Genomic DNA, 26,197 nt, shown 5'->3' with positions numbered 1-26,197 from the left:
TAAGATATGTTTTGACAAAGTTGTCTGAACTAATGAAGAGGTAAAGAAAAACTGGGAATTTTTATATAGTTATTGCCTGTGAATGTCAGCATGAAGAACATTTTTATTGTCAGAGTTGTTTCAACTATTTTTGTAGCTGAAGATCTCAAAGGATGTTTTAAATTGTTCATAATGTTTTAGAATGTAACTATTGTGTGACTTTGAAAAATGTTATGGTTTTGAGAAACAGTATTCATATTAAGTTATGATTTCGAGAAACAGTATTAATATCTAGTTATAAATAATAAAGCTGTAACCTAATCTCATGGATCATAAACTTAAAAAGAAGACTTAATTGCATTTGAAACATTTCTTATCATGCCCTCACTTTTGTTTTGAGCCAAAGGAATTATCTTAACAGATATTGAGATACAATTAGACACCCGTCACTACTAAAGAAAAATTTTTTCTTATTGACAAATCTCTGCCTATACAAGTTAATAATATCATCCAAACGTATTTCGTCAGTGGGTAGAAAATACAGTCCAATTCAGAAAAGGAAGACCTTCTCAGCTGAAAGCAGATAAAGATTCTACATGTGTGTACATGCATGTGCATATATAGTTATTTATGAAAGTTCTATGATAGGATATGATCAGTACAAGAGTAAATAGGATAGGACATATGCCCTCCCAACAGCTATTTCAATTTCATAACCAAACATGGGTGTAAGAAACATATGGGATTTTAAACGATATTTGAGGGTAAAAGATACGGAGTGGGTTGAGTATGAAGGCAACCAATTTAAAGGTTTTTGTTTTCAGATGTTAATGTCATGCTATATGACCATATTACAGCAGCCACATTAGTCTACAGGGAAGAATGTGTTTCTGTTTCAGTGCCATTTATAATTGGAAATAACTGTTCACAAGGTTGTGTTGAATTAAGATCTAATAGGAAGTTATATAGTTTTAGAAATCCTTACAGAATCATAGTAAAATAAAAGATTTAGATTACCTAGGCCATCTTGCCTTTCAAGGCAAAACTTAATCCAAAAAATTCCCAATGATGCATGATGTGTGGGTTTGTGTGTGTGTGTGTGTGTGTGTGTGTGTGTCTGTGTATGAATATATGATACATATGTGTTTATACACATAGAGGCTGTGGTCATTTAAAGAAAATTCCAACGTAGGATTCATGGCCATTCAGATAGTCTCTACAATCCTTTGAGTATACCAAAGAGTTCCATTTGCACTTTCTGTGAGAATTATTAAATATTAGGCTAAAGTTGTAGCTCCCAGTGAAGGTGTGTAATTAGTAGATTGTTAATGGTATCTTAGCTAAGTATCACTTTTTGTACTCTTAATTCATTTACTTTTATTTGTAACCTTAAATTAGGCCATATATATATGCCAGATGAGAACATTTTTGTGCATATTCTTCAACCTGAATAATTTATGTTTATCATTAACCCAATTCAACAAGTATAAAGCACATATTATGTAGAATATTTTCCTTGGTATTGGGGATAAGTGAGATCGTTCATCCCTTAAGGAGTCTGTTTATATTAATAAAAACATATTTGGTTTTTATTATCATGTAGATGAGAGTTCCTAATTGCACAAAGCAGAGTATATAGCTTGGCTGTTTAAATCAAGACATTAATTAAGGCATATAAGAAATCTCTAAACTGAGCTTTCAGACAGTCTCTAGGACCACATTTCTTAGCTTTGTAAATTTTTCTCACAAGCCCAGTCCCAGAAACACGCAGCTTCTGCCACTACCCCTTCCCAGCATGTTTCCTCTCTGCCCCCTCAAGCTAACTGCCAGGGTGGTCAGGTCTGGTTGACTGATGTTAAGTCACAGGTCTGCCACCTAGTGGTAAACGTTCCCAAGAAATGATACTGGGAAGATGGGATTCAGATGGTGAGGAACTATCAAACCGTCAGGGGGAGGGGTAGAAAATGGGGATAATTAATGGGTAAAATATGGTAACAAGGTACAGAAAACAGAAAAGAGAATAATGTATTAATAATATACATTATATATATATATATTCACACACAAACATGCATGCATGTGTGTATATATAGTGTGTGTGTCTGTGTGTGAGCATGTGTGTGTGTGTGTCAACAAAAAAGGAATGATCCTCTTTTCTCCACTAGTCACAGGTCCTAGTTGGCAATTATAAATTCCAATTATAAACCTTGGTTTCTGGACTTACATACATGGCCCCATAGCTATTCCAAGAAAGAAACTCTATCTTACTTCTATCAGTAGTTCTGAGGATATACTAATTCCAGGATGATAGCATTCCTACTTAGCAATGTGTTATGTCCAAGCTTGAATTGTGCTGGGTCAACTGGCTAGCCACATGTAGAAAGCTGAAACTGGATCCCTTCCTTACACCTTATACAAAAATTAATTCAAGATGGATTAAAGACTTAAATGTTAGACCTAAAACCATAAAAACCCTAGAAGAAAACCTAGGCAATACCATTCAGGACATAGGAATGGGCAAGGACTTCATGTCTATAACACCAAAAGCAATGGCAACAAAAGCCAAAATTGACAAATTTCCTCAAGGATCTAGAACTAGAAATACCATTTGACCCAGCCATCCCATTACTGGGTATATACCCAAAGGACTATAAATCATGCTGCTATAAAGACACATGCACACGTATGTTTATTGCAGCACTATTCACAATAGCAAAGACTTGGAACCAACCCAAATGTCCATCAATGATAGACTGGATTAAGAAAATGTGGCACATATACATCATGGAATACTATGCAGCCATAAAAAAAAGATGAGTTCGTGTCCTTTGTAGGGACATGGATGAAGCTGGAAACCATCATTTTCAGCAAACTATCGCAAGGACAAAAAAACAAACACCACATGTTCTCATTCATAGGTGGGAATTGAACAATAAGAACATTTGGACACAGGAAGGGGAACATCACACACCAGAGCCTGTCGTGGGGTCAGGGGGGAGGGATAGCATTAGGATATATACCTCATGCAAATGGCGAGTTAATGGGTGCAGCACACCAACATGGCACATGTATGCATATGTAACAAACCTGCACGTTGTGCACATGTACCCTAGAACTTAAAGTATAATAATAAAAAATAAAAAAAACAGTCTTGGCTCATTTAACCATTCTATAAGATCAGCTACTTCCAAATGATGTAATAGTGTGATAAAATCAGGGGTCCCTGGGAGCATCCATCCATTGCATTACTCTTTTCACTGTAAAATCAGGGTTTTTTTGTTTGTTTGTTTGCTTTCTTTTTTTGTCTGAAGTAATGTTGTATATGATAACACGACTATAAGCAAAAACTCGGTAAGATGGTGTTTCTGGTAGAAGTGTGGCCATTAGATAAAGCAAATCTACATCCAAAAAGGGGGTTTATTACAGTGAGGAAAAACTGCCTTCTCTTTAATAGAAAGGATTTGATGTAATATGCTTGCTTCATGGTGACTAGCTGGTCTCCAGCTGTACTTTATCATGTCAGGGCTCAAGTTAGATGGCTGCAGCTTGCCGCTGGGCCATTCAGCCATGGTGGTATCTCCATCAGTCTTAATCGTGGGAAGTCCATTTTGTCAGGTTTATAACCCTGAAAGCATGGTCACTTCTTTATGCACATTGAGAAATATGACATGGTGGCAAGGGAAATAGGCTGATATCTACAAGGTGAATCAGTTTGTCCACCAGGTTACTGAAGACTCTTACAGAGTGAGGACCAGAAAATTAGTCCTAGCTCAGAGGTAATATTCAAGAAATTTTGATATTTTATTGTCCATAGTACTATGACTCTAATAAATAGTTGCAAATCCTTTGGGAGAAGGTTTTCTGATTATCTATCATGATATGACAAACTATCCAAAAACTTAATGACACAAAACAACATTTCAGTATGCTAGGAAGGAGATATCCAATGTTGTAGGTAACCAGGGAAAGCCTCATTGAAAAGTGGCATTTGAGTTAAAACATGAAAGAGAAGGTGAAGTGAGATAGTCATACAGATATCTGAAAGAGAATGTTTTAGTTAGAGAAAAGAAGAAGTACAAATCCCCTGTTGTGGGGACATGGACGTTTAGCCTGTTAAAAGCAAAACTAACAAAACTAAACAAACAAAAAACTGCAAGGCAGCCAACGTAGCTATACCAGAATAAGCAAGAAGAAAAATAGGAGATAAGTTCAGAAAATTTAGATCCCTTTGGGATGCATAAGGACTTTGACTTTCACTTGAGCTCAGTAAGAAGACATTGAAAATTTGAGCTGAGGTATAAATGACCTAACTCACATTTTAACTGAAATAGTGTTTTGAGAATAGCCTGAAGATGAAAGGCTGAAAGGAGGAGGACCAGTTAAGGAGCCATTATAATCCAGGGGGAGATTATAGGTCTTGGACACAAATGTAAGCAGTGGATGTAGTGGCAAGTGATCAGATTCTAGAAATTGAGGGAGCATGAAAGAGAATGCTTACAAATACTGAACTGTTAACTTTAAGCTGGGTAAAGAGACAATGAGGACATGAGGGTAGGGAGAAGCAGTTAAAAGTTCCACTTGCCAAATGTGAAGAGTGTGATCAAAAGATTTAGGTAGTCTCTAATAACAGATATCCTTTATAGCATCATTATTGTGTTTCTTTTCCTAGAGGGTGGGTATTTTATATTTCTGAATCTTACACTGTATTGTGCAAAATTAGATGCCAATATGTTTATTGAATTACCATAATATGGAAGATGACTCTAATTTACAATTAGGAAAAAAAACAGTTTTCATTGTATTGTAAAGGTTTCATTATTTTTGTCATCAGATTGAAGGATAGATGTACATAATAATGTTAATTAGCCTAAGCTTTTAGGAAATAATGCCAATTAACCATGGACACAGGCTTAGCTTTCATACAGGCCAAATCTGTATGAGATATATAAAACTATATGAAGTATGCAAATTTAACTCATTTATTAATATTTCAATTCACTCAACAAATATTAATTGCATACCTATAGATGTTGGGAATTGAGCTAACACCCAAATCCAGAGAGGATCAAGAGGATTAAGGCAGACGCTGTGCCGACTCTCATGGAGCTTTTATTGCAATGGGAAAGTAGAATGAAATTTGGTAGAACAATTTGTTTAAATTGCACATCATAAAATATTCTGAAAAAAATTAGTAAGAGATTGAAATAGAGACTTTTGGAGGTGGAGAAAAGGAGAAACTTACTTTAGACAGTAGTGAGCAAATGCCTTGTTGAGAGATGATGTTTAAGCTGAGACTTAAAGAATGAGAAAGAGCTGGTTAAATGAGGAACTGAAGAAGGCGTGTTTTAGGCAGAAGGTACAGCATAAGCAAAGGCTTGACATACTGAGGAGCTAAAAGTAGGCCAGAAGTCTGGAACATAGTTTGCCAGGGAAAGATTGACATCAGATGCCACCGGAAAAACAGACATTATTAAGTTCATGCAAATCTCCACAACCTATGTAAAACAGCTTGGATTTATGCAATAGATACATGTAACTATAGAATTTGAGAGAATAGAATACCATAATGTAATCAGAGACTGATAAATTTTAAAGGGCTCCTTTAAAATTTCAGGTCATTTTCATACTGAAAAACTACTGCTACTATTATTATTATTATTACTATTATTATTATTATTATTATTATTATTTTTAGTAGAGATGGGGTTTCACTGTGTTAGGCAGGATGGTCTTGATCTCCTGACCTCATGATCCGCCTGCCTTGGCCTCCCAAAGTGCTGGGATTACAGGTGTGAGCCACCGCGCCCGGCGATTATTTTGACCCTTAAATGTGACTCTTATCTACTGATTTATACATGTTTAGTGTCTCAGATACTGATGTTCTTTGTGCCCAATAATGGCAAAGTTTTCTGACATTTTGAGTCATAATTAGTGACAGCAAATGTAGAAAAATGAACCAAAAAATATGATACTAATACGTGACACTGAATCTAACAGTGGTATAGTGAAAACCAACATTTTTCATTACAGTTAAACTTTTAGAAAATATCTTGAAAAGAAAAAAAGAAAGTTGTTTTCTTTATTCTTTCCACTTTCAGTGTCTTATATCTGTTTTTAAATCTCTTGTTTGGGTAATTTCTGCTTTATTTTCTTCTTTATTTTGCATAAGTAGACACCACTTGTTAGCCTATGCTTTTCACTATGCTTCCGAAGACCTTTCCTATAATGCTCACCAATGTGTGTGGTTCTTCACTAGTAAAATTATAATAACTGAAAATAATCAAGCAATTTCTGATTTTCTTCTCATGTATCTTTGTTTTTTAGCAGTAGAACTTCCTTTTGAAATGAAAGCAAATATGAAACCCCAATTCACAAAACATTTCAAAGCAGAACTCCTCTGGCAAAAGCTAAGAGTGTAGAGCCTGAAACAGCCTGGAAACTCTTCAGGGACTTTCCCTCCACCTCTGTCATGGCCCCAGAGGCTACCCTGGGAAATCATAGATTTAAAACTATATCCTTAACTTCCTTTCCTGAACTGACAATTGAGAATCTCAGTTACTATGTTCTAATTGATTGCATATATTTTTCTATAATTAATCTAAAGAATAATTATGAATAAAACCATGTGATTAAGTTAAAGTAATTTTATAATGATTATGCTCATTTTATTCAATTCAAATAATTTTAATGGCCATATGTAAATGAAATAAATTTTGACTTTCACTATCGTCCTCTAAAAAGATCATGATGCATCAAGCAATGTTCTTTCATCATTATCATACATATTTTGCCAAGTGTTCTATTTCTGCTGAATTCATACTGAAATTATTACATTTGCTAAAGGACTGCATCACGTTTGCATCACATTTTTAAATTCAGTAACTTGTTATATGATCGAATACAATTTATCTTTAATGTATTTTATAAACCCTGTTTTAAACAGGTCTGTGCTTCTTTGTTGCTGCTTGCAGTGTAACCTGCAGCTAACATTAGATACTATGTAAGCCTGCAATAATTTAAGGGGGAAGTCATTTGTAAGTATTTATGACTTGTATTCATAAGATAATAGCATTTTCTGTTAAACCCAATAGCTATTACTGGAGCATTTGGAGTGCCTTGTGTCACGACATGAAAGGTCACTAAGAATGACGGTGGTAAAACGGCAAGCCCAGTCTCCCTCAGGAGTATCCAGTGAAGTTGAAGTTCTCAAGGCACTGAAATCTTTGTTTGAGCACCACAAGGCCTTGGATGAAAAGGTATAGTATGGACAAAAGAGTTCAAGCTTAACTACACTTCTGTCATCAGCATCAAGCTCTTTGTCTTCATCCATTGACTCACCTGACTCCTAAAGTCAGTCAGTTGAGGAACACTTTTGAGTTTTTCGAAAAATCATTTTTTTAAAGTGAAAATGGATTACTGTGTGGATGTTGGTAATATTCATAAACATCTTCTTTTTCTAAACCACTGAATCTATGGCTTATCAGAATTAGACTTCTATTATGGTACATTATAACCCTACTTCAGATGGCATTCAAAATGTTATATCATTTAATATTATTATTGAGCCTCTCTCTCTCTCTCTCTCTCTCTCTCTCTCCCTCCCTGCCCCCACCCCCACCTTGGTCTTTCTTTATAGATTCCAAAATAAGAGACCACTAACTGAAAATTATATATAGTTTGAAATGCAAATTGGATGTACTTTAACTTTTAGACATTTATTTTAGAAGCATCTTATTTTCTAATGTCTCTAATATTGTAGTTTTAAATATTCATTTGAAGATTCTCTGCATGTAACATCATAAGGTATTAGTAGAAAAACCTGTGTTTAGATATTTTTAAAAGCAGCTGTAAGCTTCTCTTAGCTGTTACTCAAATAAGTTCTACTGACATATATAAAGCAATATGATGATAATATCCTTAGGAGATTAGGAAGGCTTATGACGTATTTCAATTTCGTGAAATTTCAAAGACTGAACTTTTAAAAATTAATAAAGCTTTAGGAGTTAGAGTGGAAATTGGGACACTTCATTGTAAAGTATCCGACAAGTTCTGAGCATTAAAATCCAAACTAGGGATTATTTCCTAGTTATATCTAGTTTTTAAGCATGCAAATATTTTTGTTCTATTTAATATTTATATACATTTATATTTTTATCATTGGTCTGTCAGATGTTCTGAGAACAGGGGATTATGTGGAGTGTGTACGTAAAGATAACTATAATTCTGTCTTCTAGAGTATTAAGAAGAAATTGTATCTCATTTTTATTTTAGCAATGAGAGGCAACTAGTATAAGAATTATTTTGAATAAAACAGAAATGAATATTATATAAAAATTCTTGCTAAATATGACATCAAATAATTATTTAATATTCAATATTTAGTTTCATATTATATTTCCTCTCTTTTTATAAAAGTGCTAAGAATTCGCAAGAGTTTCTATGTATAGAATTTTTAGTATGTGTCAGACTCCATGGCAGATGTTTGACACACAGAGATAAATAAGATATTCTCATTATGACTGAGAAGTTCAGAGTTAGTGCTAGGAATTCACATATCAATGAAAAACAATTCAAAACAGATGTATTTCCATCACAATATGTAGCCACAGAAAAGGTTGTGACTGTGTGAGTAATTACAAAGACAAGGATGTCTTCAAGAAAGGGTGGCATTTGATCTAGGTATTAAAGACTGATTAAGGGTTTTTTAAGCAGAGAAAGATACTCTAAGCAGCAGGACCCACACAGAAAATGACTCAGAGCTGTAAGAAGAGAAGGACCTGTTCAGAGAAAATTCAAGAGTTTTAAGTGACTAAAATGAAGGTACTGGAGAATGTATGATTTGAGATGGTCCCTATAAGCATTCCCATATCACTTAAGTGAGGGATGCTTTTACAAAAGAATGATTCTTTATCAGAATAGAGGTAATAAACAGCATTTAAGACAAATAACCTGGTCATGTGAGTACATTTAAGAAAAAAATGGTTGTTGTACAACGTAATCTAGAAATAATTTACTTTATAGAAGTTCAGTGGGTTTAGCATAACTATATGAGTTGTTCCATCGTATGGCCCTAGGAGCTATAATAATATTTATTAATTCACCATAGGTATTCTGAACATTGGTGAGTTCAGGGACAACTGGACTAATTATCAACAAGTAATGCTCAGTGGCCTAAAGAAGAAATGAGTTGGGGCTCTGGAGTCAGACAGATCTGGATAAGTGACTTGACCATTCATTCTCAAAGCATCAATTACCTCTTATCTTGAATTAAGATAATCCTAGTACTGACCTCAGAGTCGTCATGAGGATTAGATATGATCTGATATGCAAAGCTTTCAGCCAGTGCTTAGCATATGGCAAGTCCTCAGTGAACATTTATGAATATTATTATTAGCAGGAGTAAACATCAGCATTTGATAAAACTTTCAAACCAAGTAAATATGTTGGTTTTACTGTTGATCCAGAGGCTTGTTTACAATAACATTTCATTTAGTTATCGAGGGACTCATATGTGTCTAAGTGCCTTCATAGACAATTTCCCTAAGAGTAACTCACAGCTTCTCAAAGGGATGAGGAGGGATGTGGATATAGATATATAAACAAATAATACTATATGTATATATAGAAAGTCAGAAAAAGATGCAATTAACCATGCCTTGGGGACAAGAAACAAACAACTTTATCATAAAGGGATTAGTACATATGCAGAACTAAATAAACTCTACAAGGATTGAGCATAGCTATAGATAGTTGCAGTGATTCATAATTTTCATCATTAATGTGCAATTATTTATACAGCCACCAAGTTGTAGCATAGAATATTCATAATTAGCTAAGACCATCAGTAATTTTGAAATTACTCTACAATATATTTACCAATTCCGTGGGTTGGAGAACATGAGAAATATACTTGTGTTTTTCAATTACTCAGAAATCATTGACTATTTAAAAATAACATATCAGACATGTATAAGAAATGTAAACCAAAACAAATTAAATATATATGACTTCCCTATATATTTTTATTATCAAATATCTTAGTGTCAAAAATGAATTAGAGCTTCTGGTCTGAGGAGATTTCCACAAGGATATTTTCTGTTATAGGAGTTATAATTCCCCAAATGCAGCCCTGCCTTATATTAATTTCTGTTTGCATTATTGATATTCACAGCATTAATTTTTAAATTTATAACATAACTCAAAATATATTCAGAATTTTTTTATTTTCTTGTAAAACAGTTTTAGATTTATGACTTTGTGGACAACATAATCTCAATTTGTAAACCACTATTCTAAATATATGAAAGATGATTATTTCATTTTCATATTGTTGGATAAATTCGATAACTTTTACTCCTTAAAAACTCACTATGATGAAAATATAAATGCTTAACTTGTAGTAAATAGAAAACAGTTTGGAACAGTTCTAAGAGTTTAAGTTTAAAAAAAGAAAGAAAGATATATTAACCTACCATGTAGCCTAGATTCAACCATTTTTTATATGATGTGAATGACTTTTAGAAAGATTTTAATGTGTCAGTATTTTAAAATATGGTAACTTCCTCTCTCTACAGCAGTTTAAGTGTGATATGATAAATGTTGTGTATGGAGAGATTATTAACATATTTAGATTGCTTCATATTGCTGTTCTCATCAACTAGGTTTACTAGGCCTTCTTCAGAACACCCGTATTTTACAGTTGGTATTTTAGAATATGGGAATCCCTGTTAAACATCACACGTCTGTTGAAACGTTTTTTGATATATGCATTCCACACATCAGCTGTCCTGCTCATTTTCATGGCTTCGGGATATTTGCTTCTTTTTCATGTATTCAAAATTCATAAAAAAGTATTCTCCAAATCAAATCATCAAAGATTTCCTGCTATGTAACTAGTGTTTGGTTATTAATCAGCATTAATTCTATGTATTTTGTTAACAATTGGATATTTGTCTAACAGGAATGATACTTGGCAGTTAATCTCTAGCTCAATATGATGAAAGATCCTGTGCAACTCTTTTAGACATCAAGTCTCCATTTATGTGTGAATTACTGTTTTTAGACAATTTGAGCATAACAAAATATAATTAATATTAAAACCCCTACTTGGATATTTTTATTGCTGATTCAAGGTCTATTTCAGGAATTAAATGCATCCATTCATCTGAATATACATGGTATCGTAATACAATACTAAAACGAGATTTAGATTCTTAAAAATTCCTAATTGGATTCTAGGTTAATAGGACATTACTGACTTTTTGTTTGTTTGCTAACTGGAAAAATAATATTATAATTCCAATTTAATTTTTTATGTATTTGGGTTTTTACATATTTTATAAATTTAATCTATATTCCCAGTTAAATCTTACTAGAGGAGAAAAATACCATTTATTAAAATATACTGTCAGTAAGTTAACAAAATGAAAGCTCATAGGAATATAATTATATGTTAAAACACATCTTAACTGCACAAATACTGTAGCATTCCCATGAAAAATCTATGTTAATTTATAAATAATCGAAAACCCACCATGAATTGCATCTTAAGTTAAAGCTATAAAATTTTTTGATTTTTTAAGGAAAATTAAACTGCTATAGTCATTCATTTTAATTCAGCAATATTTCTTTCTCTGAATTGTTTTTTATATATATATATATCAGGACATATATATAGGTCTAAACATATAACAACTAAAACAAAGTTCTAAGAAAGGAAGAATCAAAGAAATACTTCTTTGAGTTTCAGTTATGTAAGAAACAAGTACAAATTATGACTTTCAAACTAAAATATACAGAGATTTTTGTTCTATAAAATACAATGGTTTAACCTTTGGTATCTGGAAGCTAGTTGGAAATTCCAAGATACTTAATTAGTTTACAATTCCTCAAAAACAAAGTAGACCTCTAATTAATAAAAAACAGAGAATCAAAGAACATTTTTCAGGTTCTAAAAGGCCTTTCCTTCAGGCAAATAATTTTTGAAATTAGATACTAAGTACCAAATGAAAATTCACTTGTTATTTTACAGAAGTAGAGAAAAAGGTGGGGTATTTTTTTTTTCCTATTTGTCATGCTTAAACAGTGACTATTTTTTAGATGAATTCATAATATACTTTTAAACTTTGTCTCCACTTACTATGAATCAGAATTCAGAGCAAGACAAGTCAATCTCCAACCCCACCTGAAGCTCTATCAGGGAACTACCAAAAGGATTTGCTTACAAGGAAATCCCCTGATACAGTGACAATATGAGGTGACAATGCATTCATTGTATTTCTGCCAGATTTAGTATTCTGAGCACGTAGGGATATAAATACTTTAATAATTTGCCAAATTGACTGTCTCTGATTATGTTAATTATGGATTCAGCACAGTTTAATATGTATGGGATGTACATTACTGCACATATTTTGATTTTTCTTCTAGGTAAGGGAGCGACTGAGGGTTTCTTTAGAAAGAGTCTCTGCACTGGAAGAAGAACTAGCTGCTGCTAATCAGGAGGTAACATGCCACACTTTCTCCTCTTTTGAGGTGCAATATCGCTGACATTACATCCCTTGTGTTTCACGTCACTTTTATTATAACTGTCACAAAAAATAAATTACATTCTGTCTATGCCATTGAACAAGGCTTGTTGAAATTAGTTGCCAGAGTCTTGTTTTCTGATTTTTGGTTATTTATATGTGTCACTACTAGACCAAAGGAAAATTATCAAGAGCTAGTGACATGTGAGCCAGTGAGATGAAGATTTAGAAAGACTGCAGGCAGAACGTCAGTCCTTTCAAGAAGGAAAACACAGCTCAAAATTGGAATACATATCAAATAACTGTTAAACTTAGAAAATGCTACAAATAAAAGTGAACTCTTTGGAGAGATATACTTCCCCTCAGGTCCTGCCTATTCTTATCTTCTAAAAGCACTGTACTCATATTTAGTGATGTCACTGAATCCACTTCTACTATTCACAACCCCCAAAAAAGTATTTTCAATCATCTTTTTAAGATTTAAAGAGTTATTTTATCTTCAGAAGATTTTACTTCTCTTGGGTTTTAACACACAAATTATCTTGGATAATTAGGCATATAGAGAGAGTAAATAAATTTGTTTATATATACATGTATCTATCTATGTTTATCTCTCTCTCTATATATGTATATATGTAATAACTGAGATATAAAACTATATATATATATATATATTTTTATTCCTGAAGTATTATTATAGTCTCCTATAGACAGCGTGGTACATTTTATTGATATTACATAGATAAAATAAAATTTTACATATTATATATATATAGAGAGAGAGAGAGAAGTTTAACCTGTGTCAGCTATTAAAATAGTCCCATCTCTCTTTTTCTCTGATATTTATAAGGCTACATTTTTCCTACAAGTTTATTCCAGTAATGTAATATTGGTATTACTAGTATTGGACATACTAATATAAATTAGCAAAATCTTCCTACTCTTAAATAACCAAGGGTAGAGGGGAGGGAATAATGAAGAGGGTTGATTAATGGGTACAAATTTTCAGTTAGATAGAAGAAATATGACCTAGTGTTCCATAGATTTAGACCAGTAGGTTAATCATAGTTAACACTAATCTAATATACATTTCAAAACAGCTAGAAGGCAGAATTTAAATGTTCCTAGTAAAAAGTAAAGATAAACAGTTAATGTGGTGGATATTCCAAATAACCTGCTTTGATCTTTACACATTATATGAATGTATCAAATTATCACAAGTACCCCCAAAGTATGTACATCTATTATGGATCAATAAAAAATAAGTAAATATAAATAGATTTATAAAAATATATGAGGCTAATATCAGCAAAGATAAGTCTTATAAAGGGATTTATAACAAGATAATGTTTACATATACATTATGCATACAGACAAATACACATTTTCAAACCACTCAATAAATCTTTTCAGTACAAACTCCTTTGTTTTTTGTTTTGTTTTGTTTTTGTTTTTGTTTTGAGAGGGAGTCTTGCTCTGTCACCCAGGCTGGAGTGCAGTGGTGCGATCTTGGCTCACTCCAACCTCTGCCTGCTGGGTTCAAGCTACCTCGGCGTCCCAAGTAGCTGGGATTACAGGCATGTGCCACCACCCCCGGCTAATTTTTGTATTTTTAATGGAGATGGGGTTTCACCATTTTGGTCAGGCTGGTCTTGAACTCCTGACCTCGTGATTCGCCCGCCTCTGCCTCCCAAAGTGCTGGGATTACACGCATGAGCCACCGCGCCCAGCCACTCTTTTGTTCTTCAAAATAAGCTAGATTAATTAAATGAGTGTATATATGCTTTTCTTTGTCCCAGCCATAACAATTTAACCTTTAGAAATAATGGACTTTCAGCTAGTAGGAGAGTAAATTCTATGTGAATTAAAGGCTAGTAGTGTTAAAACCATAAATGATGAAATAGCCATTTTTAAAAAGGAAAGAAAGCTTTTTGATGACCAGATTCAGCTTAGTAAACAGGATGGTTTGGAAAAAAAAAAAAGAAATAAGAGATTGGTACCTCTCAGTCATCATAGAAGAAAAGAACCTCTGGAATAATAGGTAATGACAAGGAGTATGCAGTCTTTTAAAGAGATGGGTTTGATAAATTATCTTCAGGATGGGGTGTACTTGTTCCTGGAACTATCAGGAAAAAAACGTAAAACGTGTATTCATATTATATTTTATTAATGTTAATTGTGATTTTTATGTGTGATAAAATATACATTCATTTTGGATGCATTTCTCAAAATATTTCATTGATAAGGGCAAACAAACAAAAAGTTTGGTGGCTACTAATATAAAAGCATGGCTTAATATGACCATGATAGAATTTCTGTTTGTCATAAACAAAGGTGTGATGAGACCACTTGGCTAAAGTAAGCTGAAATAAAAGTGTCCCATAGGCCAGGCGCGGTGGCTCACGCCTGTAATCCCAGCACTTTGGGAGGCCAAGGCGGGTGGATCATGAGGTCTGGAGATCAATCGAGACCATCCTGGCTAACACGGTGAAACCCTGTCTCTACTAAAAATACAAAAAATTAGCTGGGCCTGGTGGCGGGCGGGCGCCTGTAGTCCCCAGCTACTCGGGAGGCTGAGGCAGGAGAATGGTGTGAACCCTGGAGGCGGAGCTTGCAGTGAGCCGAGATCGCACCACTGCACTCCAGCCTGGGCGACACAGCCAGACTCCGTCTCAAAGTGAGGCTCTGAAAATTTGCTCCAGAAATAGCAACTAAGTAGTTACTTCAATTATACATAAAATTGAACAGCAGCCCTTGAGAACAAAAGTGGAGGAAAGATTTATGACTGCTTTCTGGAATATAGTTTTATCCCTCAAGTACTATTATAGTCTCCTATAGGCAGTGTGGTACATTTGATTGATTTTACAAAGATAAAATAAATTTTTACTTTTTAGCATTCCTGTGTATCTACTGCAGACTTTTCTGAATGCCATTTGTTTTGTTTAAAATCATTTGTACAAATAAGAGTCACTTGCATAAGTAAAAATCATGTCTGTTAGTAATTATTGTGCTCATTATTAACTTCCATTTTGGTTTTGTTGTTGATTTTAGCTAATGTCCATGTGGCTTAACTCGAATCCCTATTTAGAAATTCACAAGCCCAGCGATAAAGAAAATTTACTTTAGTTTTCTAATAATAAATAGCTTATAAATAGTGATTCTTTTAAGAGAGTAATTAGAAAAGAGTCAACTTTAACTTTTTAATAAAATTGATATTTCAAAATGAAATACAAAAAAATCAGAAGACACTTGCAGTTTGAGTTGTTGATTCTCTATAGTAACAGCAATTGGTATAAGAAATCACTGTAAGTAAAGCATCATGTATTGATGATAAGAAGATATATTTAGAAACCTAACAAAATACATTTAGAAAAATTCATACTATTAGCAGCTTTAGGATAAGATCTAGGTGACTTTTGAATGTTGGAGGTAATAACTGAAGAAGGAAAAGAAAGTTTAAAAAATTATTAAGAGCCGAACAAAAATATATAATATAGATGAAAATAATCAGGAATCAGAGCAAAAGTCCCGCGTATGGCTAAATGAGCAAGGAGCTGGAGAAACTTTTATCTGATACATCAGATTTAACATTTTTTTTTTTTTTTTTTTTTAGACAGGGTCTCACTCTGTTGCCAAGGCTGGAGTGCAGTGGCACAATCAAGTCTCACTGCACCCTCCACCTCTTAGCCTCAGGTGATCCTCAAACCTCAGCCTTACGAGTAGCTGGGACTACAGTTGCATGCCACCATGCCCAGCCAAGTTTTTGTTTTGTATTCTTTGTAGAGATGGAGTTTTGCCATGTTGCCCAGGCTGGTCTTTAACTCCAGGGGTCAAACAGTCTGCCCAACTCGGCCTCCCAAAGCACTGAGATTTCAGGCGTGAGCCACCTCACCCGGCAACGTTTCTGATTTTAAATTAAATTTAAAATGTATTTACAAGTGTCCCTTAACATTCAAATCTATTTGTTTTCTGAGTTCATATTGCCGTCTTGAAGAGTAAGGGTGCTACATTATGATGATCTGCTTTGTTCTTGAGTTTCTGGTTGTTACAGTGACAGTTTAGATATAAAATCTTATCCAAACATTTTTTTCTAAATTAATTCAATTCCCAAATTCAGAACGGAGAGTTAAGAGAAGAGATTTAGATTGTGAATGATATCTTGATATATTCATACATACACATATATGCATATGTAGAATCTGAAAAGACCATACAGTTTATTCTATCATCATTATATTATTTTAATAGACTTTATTCTTTCATCTATCTATCATTATTATATATAAAGAGAGTCTCTCCCTCTCTCTCTCTTTCTCTCTCTCCTCCCCCCCACCACCACCACTTGTCTTATTCTCACAGATGGGTTTGGAGTTATCACCTCCTAATATCTTTTCTTTATATAATCTCTTTCATTGATCCCTCATCTGTTCTTCCCAGACATCCAGGAATTCAACCATGACTTCTGTAGAAAAGAAACTAAAATCTATAGCTCAAGGTTTATATACTCTTCTGAGCTCCACAAAAGATTTCAAACATCCCTTTGGCATTTCCACAGGGCTTTGTTAATGATTGTATAGATTTTTCTCTCCTACAAATTTCCAGCAGGGGGGCCAGTGGGAGCTGAAATATAGCTCAGGGTTTGCTAATCCAGACATGCACCAGAGGACATAGCCACCTATAAGGAGTATATTTTCTAATTTACACAAAAGTGCCTTATGCTCTGGTGGGTCTGAAATGCCACCTAGTTTTACTGATGTCCTCTTAGATTCTATATGGCACATTAATGTAATAAAGTGAGTTGCCTCATTAAAAAGAATACAAAACTACTATATGTTCTTTTCTGGAAAAAGCCCCAAAACATTCTGCTATGTAAAAAGAATGAAGTTGCATAGAATAATCTCAATATTTTTCAAATATGAATAATAATAATAGTTCATTATGACAGGAATAGAAAAAGTTTTAGATATAAGTGCCAAACTGTTATTATCTGTTTTCTCCATGGTTTGCGAGTATATATACCATATGTTTCTGTAGTGTTTGAAATTTTAATAACTTTTCATTATTCTTATAAACAAATAAAATAATAAAGTTGTTTTAGAGTCAGATTTTATTGTCCATAATGACATCAATACTAGATCATTTTATGGAGCACTTAATAGTAATCATAGTTAATATTTATTGCTAAATACATATATGTCAGTACACTAATGCTGGAAGGTACATACTACTGTTATTTTGCAGATGAGACCAGAGAAGTTATTTCTCCTAATGTACTACTATTCCCTCCTACTTGAAAATGTATTTATCTCTGAATTTGTCTTAACTCTCTGCTTTCAGGTTGTTTCAATTTATGTATATAATTGTGTCTATAATATTCCCCATATCTGTTTACTCTCATCTTTTTCCATATGTATTAAAATTACAATATTTCAGGTCTTCATGCATTCTCACCTGAAATATTACAGTAGGCTTTTATCTGTTCTTATTGCTTATCTCTTTTGCTGTGTAATTCTGCAAGATTAAACTTGCCAAGTGAAGCCCCAATTATGATGATTATTTTTGTAATATGTTCTCATCTGTAATATATACTTATATGATATATGCCATATTAATACACTGATAACATAATGATCTATTATGCTATATTAATATATGTTAACAATATAGTGATATATGTTACATAGACTTGTAACATACCATCAAAAATTTCTTCAGTGTTCCTAACCTACAGATTCTACTTTAACTCCATCACCCCTACTGCTCTGCCTGAGTCATTCTAAGGCCTTAAGTCATAGAGTGTATTGTTTTTTAAAGAAGCCAACATTTTTCCTAACTCTAAATCTTATTTATGCTAAAGTCTTTCCTGGAATACTTCCACAACCCCAAATCACTCATTGAAAACATATTTCCTCATTTAAGCTCAAGCTCAGATGTCACCTCTTTAATGAACTATTTTATAATTCTTTGCCAACAGGCTCATTAATTAATGGCTAAAGCTCATTACTTCAGCCTGTATTATGACTGTTCAACAAGTATTAGGGTTAATTTTATACTTGTGTAAGCCTATGTAGTTCGTTTACTGAGAAAATAGACTTCATCTCTCTCCTTTATATTTTTTTCACTCAGTAACAGTGATATGAACCTCTTGATCAATATTTGTTTGTCAAATTGCATTATATACACTTCATTCTGACTAGTGTTTTCATGTTGTTCTTTGACTATTCTCTTAATGAACCATTTGAACAACATTCATTATGCTCAATAAACAGCAATATGTTGATCATATGTATCAAATGAACAAGTTGTTTCTTTTCAATTTAATTAATTAATCTCTACCATGTGCAGAAAATTTTGAGTCTCTTAAAGGAAGAAATGGAAAGAAAGAAAATAAATTAGGTATTAAGTAAATTTTCATGTAACTTGCCCTCTAGTGAAAGAGATAGATGTATACACATATAACTAAGATGTAATTTAGTGCAAAACTAACTAAATACAAAATACAGGCACAAGAAAAATACAGAAGGGAACAGAGAAGAAGGGTATTCTGTGCCAAAGGATCGGAGAAGACTTCAACCTAAAAAGACAGCATTTGAGCATATCCTTGAAGGAAGGCTATGATTTGACTTCAAAACTGTGGGAAGTATTTCAGGCTGAGGAGACAGAATGATTAAGAAAATCTGAAACTGCTGTTTCAAGAATAAGGAATGTTGCATTGATAAGTGTCAGGGTGTGAAAAGATACAGAAGAGGAGGATAAAGAGGTTGATGGGATCCAGATTCTGAAGGGCTAAAAATGTGTAGATTTTATGCTTTATGAAATGAGAAAGCACTAAAAGTAATATTATGGGTTTTTTTCTGTTTTGTTTTGTTTTTTTTTAATTTTTGGTAAAGTGAAAACCATTAAAGGTATGTTTTTTCTTTTGTTTTTTTTTTTGTTAATGTTTTGTTTTTGGTAAAGTGTAAGGTTGACGTGGCAAAGAGCTAGAAAGTTGGCATAATTTGATGCGTTTGGTTAGCATAATAATATAACATGTGATTTTAATCATGGTACTTTAACAAATACTTGTGGGCATCTTCCATTTGCCAGGCATTTCATTAAGTACTGGGTATAAATATATTAACAAACTCATATTTGTAAAAAGTTAGTTCTAGCCCGGCGTAGTGGCTCATGCCTGTAATCCCAGCACTTTGGGAGGCCGAGGTGGGCGGATCATGAGGTGAGGAGTTCAAGACCAGCCTGACCTACATGGTGAAACCCAGTCTCTATTCAAAAATCATCTGGGCATGGTGGCACGCGCCTGTAATCCCAGCTACTCGGGAGGCTGAGGCAGGAGAATCACTTGAACCCGGGAGGCAGAGGTTGCAGTGGGCCATGATCACGCCACTGCACTCCAACCTGTGTGACAGAGCGAGACTCTGTATTGAAAAAAAAAAAAAAAATGTTAGTTCTGCTCTGAAGGCCAGTATGTGAGATAGACCTGTTAAAAAGTAATTGTAAGTTGGGTGTGGTGGCATATATGTGAAATCCCATCTACTCATTACACTGAGGCAGGAGGGTTGCTTGAACTCAGGAGTGTGAGATCAGCCTCAGCAACAAAGCAAGACCCTATCTATTTGTTAAAAAGCAATTATAATGAAGAGTTAGTATTTAATGTGTACAGAATTTCAGTTTGGGAAGATGAAGGAAGTTCTGAAGATGGATGATGGTAATGGTTGATTAACAATGTGAATGTACTTTATGCCATTGAGTAGTACTTAAAGGGCACACTTAAAAATGATAAAAAAATTAAGTATTTATCTTGTTTTATCACAGTAAATGTAATTATAATACAGTATGACTAATGTGAATATAAAAGTAGGTACAAGGTTTAGTAATATTACCAAAGGGAGGAATTCATTGTAAGGGTATGAATAGGAAAAACAGATGGTGCTACAAAAGTGACTGTAAAGAGCTCACCAGATGGACTTGGAGAAAGAAAATGGAAGCAGGTAGAGGTAGGATTGGGGAGGAGGCGACAGAGAGAGGCAGATCTGAGTGAGGCGTAGCTAGAGCTGGGCTTTGTCCTGCAGACAGCAGTAAGCCAACAGCATTTTTAGGAAGAGAAGAGATATGTTGAATTTTCAGTTTTATAGACCAATAGTATCTTAAAAAGTTAAAGGTAAAAAATGTATTAGATGGTCAAGGTAGTGTGTTTAACGATAGATTTAAAAGAATCTTCATGATCTTAAAAGAATCAAGGGGATGGTGTCAGAAAATACAGTGCTGAGTAGACCACAGGTATTACTTAGTGTGGCATTTCTTATGTTCTTTTAGTAATGGCAAATATATATTTTAAAAATCAAACAAAATATTGCAAATAAATATATACATAATGAAAATGTGTTATAATTTTAGGCCTTTTTGAATGGCCCCACTTAGGCAGATTGGATTGTTAACGATGAACACATATTCCAGGCCATTGTCCTAAAAAAGTGAGCCCAGACAATTTAGACACAGAAAATACAATAAAGTCTTTATTTTTTTGCAGAGTATTGTTGTTATTGCTTAAAATTGGAAAGCCACAAAAAAAGCACTATAAAGGGAAATACAAGGGGGAATAAATAGATTACATCCTAACAAATGTGTTCTCTTTTATCAGAAACCTGTACACTTTCAAAATTATTTAATTAAGCCAGACGAAATGGATTATTCAGAAGCACTCGTAAAAATTCAATTGACAGACTAATTTGCAGTGAATACACAGCCGCGCTTATTTTAAAAGCCTTTCCACATGATTGCATTATATATAAAAAGAACTGGCAAGTGTAGTTGCAGGCTGAACTATATTTTTTATTGCCTTTACTCTGTGCATACTTATTCCAACCACTGAATTTACCAACTTTCAATTAGAATTTTCCAAGGAAATTAACAATTATTGTACCTCATCTACAACCAGTTTTATCTCTGAAGTCTATTTTCCTAAGGAAAAATTAAAGAACTTGCATGGGCATATTAAGTACCATTCACATTTAGAAAAATATTGCATCAGGATGTTGAAAGGAGCCAGAGGCAGCAACACACATTTTGGGGGCATTACAGACCCATGGATCATAGCCATTGCATCATATACATTATTCCATGTAATCATCCCCCAAATCCTTTGAGGTAGGTTAACAACTAGTATTCTGTTAAATGCATGGAAATAAATGGAAAACTGGAAAAGGTGAATAGATACAGGCAAAGGTGGAAGCTATTCTAAAAGCAAAAGGCTGGAATGAAGGAAGGAGAGATATGAGACTCAAGCAAGTCAAGAGTCACTGAACCAAATGAGAGATAGCAATAGTGAGATAGCAAGATATTGAGAGAGAGAGAGAGAGTTTTAAGCATAAAGATTGAAGGTGTTCAATGTTTCATGAAGGCATGGAGGATTATGTCTGATATGAAATAATTTCACTTATAGTTAGGAGGTCACTGGAAATGTTTACGGAGATAGTTGCAGTAAACTCTAATGAAAGTACAATAGCTGCGATTAAAAGAATGTATGAGTTCAGATAAATGAAAGAAGGTAATACTCTTTTGAGAAATTCAGCAACGAAGGGAAGGAGAGAGTATATGCTGAATGATTCCGGACAGTATTGAGTGATAGCCTTATTATAATGGGACAGAATTGAAAATGCTTATAGCCATTGAAAACAAAGCCACAAATGAAGGACATGAAATTATGGATGGCAGCACAGTGGAGGATAACTATAATTTTAAGATCAATGGAGAGTAATAGAACTCCTTCCTCTGAGAAATGGAGGAAGGAAAATAGAACATGTAGTGTAGTGATGAATGAAGATATTGATTTGGAGAGGATTTCTTTTTTATCAGGGATTCTTCTCAAGGAATTGGTTTATCTGCTGAGGAAAGTGAGAACAGAGTTATTTTTTAGGAACTAAGGAGACTGTAAACGAGACAACATAGAACATAACAAGGAACTAATAAGACTAAGCAAAGCAATTTTAGTATGGGATGGTAGACTCAGATGAGGTTCTCATTAAGTTACCCCAGCAAATTAAATAAAAGCCAGTATTTCACAGCTCTTACCAACTGAAACAACATGGATTCTCCAATGGTATTTCCTTATTTAAATCTATAAAGTTATTTTATTCATCATAATTCAAAAGGAAGAGATACAAATATTGAGCTAAAGTTGTCTTTGATTGTTTGGCCACTTAGAATAAAATCAGTGTTATAACTTCTCCCTAAAATTTGACACGGGTAAAAATTAGGGAACTTCTGAAATCCATGAGTAGTTCAGCTATATTTGAATAGTTCAAAAGAAACTTAAATAGCTGATAATTATGCAGAAAAACATGGAGAAAGTAGGAGATTTGCTGAACAATATTAAGGAATTTGCTTAGAGGGAAGTGATAGAAATACTCATCTGAAGTTATAGGATCATTTATTGGAAAAATTAATCAAGTGACTCAGTCAGTTTTCTCTTCAAATTAAAACTGCCATATCTGTGAGTAGAAAGCTCCCGATGTAGAAAAAAAGACCACTGCAAAAGCTCTTAAGTTAAATTATTTCAGAATCCTAAAAATAAGAATCATTTCTTTTGAGGGGCCTTTGCAAATTATTCACTTTTGTATTTTTATATTATCTTTCTCATTTTTGTGAAATGAAAGCAGGTTTAATTTTGTATGTCTATCACTGCTTTATAAAAATGATTACTCTCATAATGACTTTCTAATTTTCCACATGTTTATGCATGCTACATATTCTAATTCCACTGATTAGCTTATTTTAAACATTAGGAATCATATTAGTAAATTCCATGACCAATTTTCAGTTAACATTCAAACAGAAAGTCAGATAAAAGAGTTTTTTTGTTTGTTTTATTAACAATTGAAACAAGTCACCATGACTAAACTTACCAGATGACAGTATGTGTTTAATGACAACAGTGTTTGCATAGGACAGCGACACCCTTGGAGCTCTGAACTTATATTCCTTAAAGATAATGTGAAACTATCTGATGGTATGTTTTAAGCTTGGCTGCCAACAGTTGTGAGATTCCAAAAGACCCACTTATTGGGAAAGTATTATTCCTGTTGGAAATGTATCATTTTTGGTTAGAAAATTGTATAGATTTTAATTTCCTGGAAAAGTTGAATGATGGTTGAACAATGGATTTTTTAAAAAATTTTAGATTGGTAAACTAAAAGTTTCAGTATTGTTAAACCAGTAGTTATTTACAAAGACCTATGATTTCTTATTATACCTCTTGATTATCCTTTATGATGATATTGTATTATAAAGATAAATGAATAAACTGTAAATTGTCCAAGTTATTATCATCAATAGAAAAATGTATTTTTTGCTGTTAATGATTGTACTGTTATAATACAAAGAATCTTTCCCAGACAAAAAAAACAAGGTGTTTTATAACAATACATGTTAAAATCCAACAAAGAAGATAGGTAACAAAATTGCTGTTTGCTACTTCCACTAATTTTACTAGTTCCAAGTCTTGTGTGACACAATTATCTAAAATAGAAGTTAAAAGTCACCTACTGTGTATAAGACATTTGAAGTTTGTTTGCAAATCTTTCCAGACTCTCTCCTATTTTGATTAGAATATTTTCTTTGGTGAAAGCATAAGGTTTTTTTTTTTATTTGTGGTAGCAGACATAGTTGTTTTATTTTTGCATGTGGAGATTTTGAATGCTTTTATTCTCTATTAATAGCAAGATCATGTTTGATATTAATACTTTGATCATAAGCATCATAAATTGACCTATTTTATTTTACCCATATTTATTCTTATTATTTTTTAAGCTAACATTTTGAGAAAGATTACTTATTGCTTAGAAATTTAGATGAAATATTGAACTTTGGTGAGAGGCAAGATAAAAAGTTAAAAATAATTAACTTTAAGTCAGAAGATTCAAGATTGAGTTATAGATCTATCATTTACTAATTCCATAACACCTGGCAATTAATTCAACTTCTCTGTGCCTCATTCTTTTTCATCTGTGAAATAGAATATATTAGTAAATTTTGGACCTATCTTTCAAAGAAGTCATGATATTTGGATGAGACAATATACAGGGAAGCACTTTGTAAACTTGACATACTGAAGTTGTATTGCTATTATTGGACTCAAAAGTCAACATTAGTTATTAGTTGAGCAAATGAAAATACTTTTCTGTTGATACTTTGAATGTGATAAAAAATGAAATGATAGTAGTACTTCGTACTTTATATTATACCCATGACTACATTTCCTTTTATTTTGTATTTTGAAATCTTCTTCTGTTGAATAAACAAATACCTTATTTGTTCATAGAATAATTCTGTAGCACTATATTCATTTTATAAATGATACTGCAATTCACTTATTCACATGTTTAATAAAAATCGTAGCATCTGCAATTTTAGAGGAGATTACTGTGTGCTTGGTACTACACTAAGTACTGTAACCATATCCCGAACCCACACACATTTTTTAGTTATCATAACTAACGTATGAGAAAAGGATGATTATTACTAGCATTTTGAAAGTTAAGAAATTGAGTCATATAGAACCTAAGTGAATTGTTCTGAGTGTTATCACTAGTCGACAGGGATCCAAATCCAAGATGTCTGACTTTCAATTTGGGTGTAGCTACTATGTCGCCTAGCCTTTCTCCCAACAATATTTCCTCCTGTATAATGCACCCTAAAACTTAAAGTATAATAATAATAATTAAAAAACTGGTATAGTTTCCTCATCTTTCAGTAATTTGAATCCATCATGATATCTTCATATCTATTATATCCACATTAATTATCTCAAAATTTATAACTTCATTACACTGAAAGAGACATAAAATATGTAAATTAATAAAGCATGTATTAAATCAATTAATCAAATTAAGCTACCTTTAAAAATGCCAAATACTTTGATAAAATTTAACATTTAACTATACATAAAAGATTAATTAAACCATCCAGATATTTACAGTTTTTAAGATACATTTGATTATTATATCACAGTATAGACTTCAGTATAATACTAATAAATAGCATGAGAATATTACAGTGGCCACTATGTTTTAAATATAGAAAATGTGACAACTCAGGTCATATTAAACAAGATGAAAGGGTTTCTGCAGTACCTATTTGTTCCCATGTCATTTTTAACAAGAAAGTGCAATAGCTCTCAAGTATTAAAAACTGTGGAAGTTCCAAATAACTGAACTCTTGGAACACTAAATAAGTAAATAAATAAATAAGATGGATGAAAAAGATATACATTAATTGCCTTAATTTTTTAATTGATAACTGACTGCTAATGATTTTACTTTTAAAAAACTTGCTAGCAAAAAACAAATATAATTTGATCAGTTGGTATTTACCATATAGTATTACCTGAGTTTAGCCAAACTGCAACATCTGAGGGCACAGTCCTCCATGGGACCTCCCTCACTTCTGATACCAACTGCAAGTTCAGGAAATTCTCAGATCCACCCTTAGGTTCAATAAGTCACTAGAAAGCCTCACAGAACTCACTGAAATCCATTATATTACAGTTATATTACAGTTAAACAGCAACTGGTTTAATTTCACAGTGTCAGTAAGTGGTAGAACCAGAATTCTACCGCACTAATCATGATCTGAATCCGTACTTTATACTGTCTACTTGGTGGATAGCAAGCCGTGTTTTGGATGCCAAGGGCATA

General features: G+C 33.1%; 1 protein-coding gene across 21 annotated transcripts in view; it reads left to right on the top strand.

Annotated features, from left to right (window-relative positions):
* The window catches only part of PPFIA2 (PTPRF interacting protein alpha 2), a 493,309-nt gene that overhangs the window by 304,060 nt on the left and 163,052 nt on the right, over window positions 1-26,197 (top strand). For 18 of the 21 annotated variants that reach the window (XM_063711635.1, NM_001133874.1, XM_063711647.1 and 15 more), the window contains 2 exon segments: window positions 7,071-7,235; window positions 12,409-12,483. In XM_063711635.1, coding sequence (XP_063567705.1) covers window positions 7,071-7,235; window positions 12,409-12,483 — 240 coding nt within the window. 21 annotated transcript variants of the gene reach the window in all.

The sequence above is a fragment of the Pongo abelii genome, chromosome 10 (assembly GCF_028885655.2).
Source record: "Pongo abelii isolate AG06213 chromosome 10, NHGRI_mPonAbe1-v2.0_pri, whole genome shotgun sequence".
NCBI classification, from domain to species: Eukaryota; Metazoa; Chordata; class Mammalia; order Primates; family Hominidae; genus Pongo; species Pongo abelii.
This window is presented reverse-complemented; position numbering and strand designations above follow the sequence as displayed.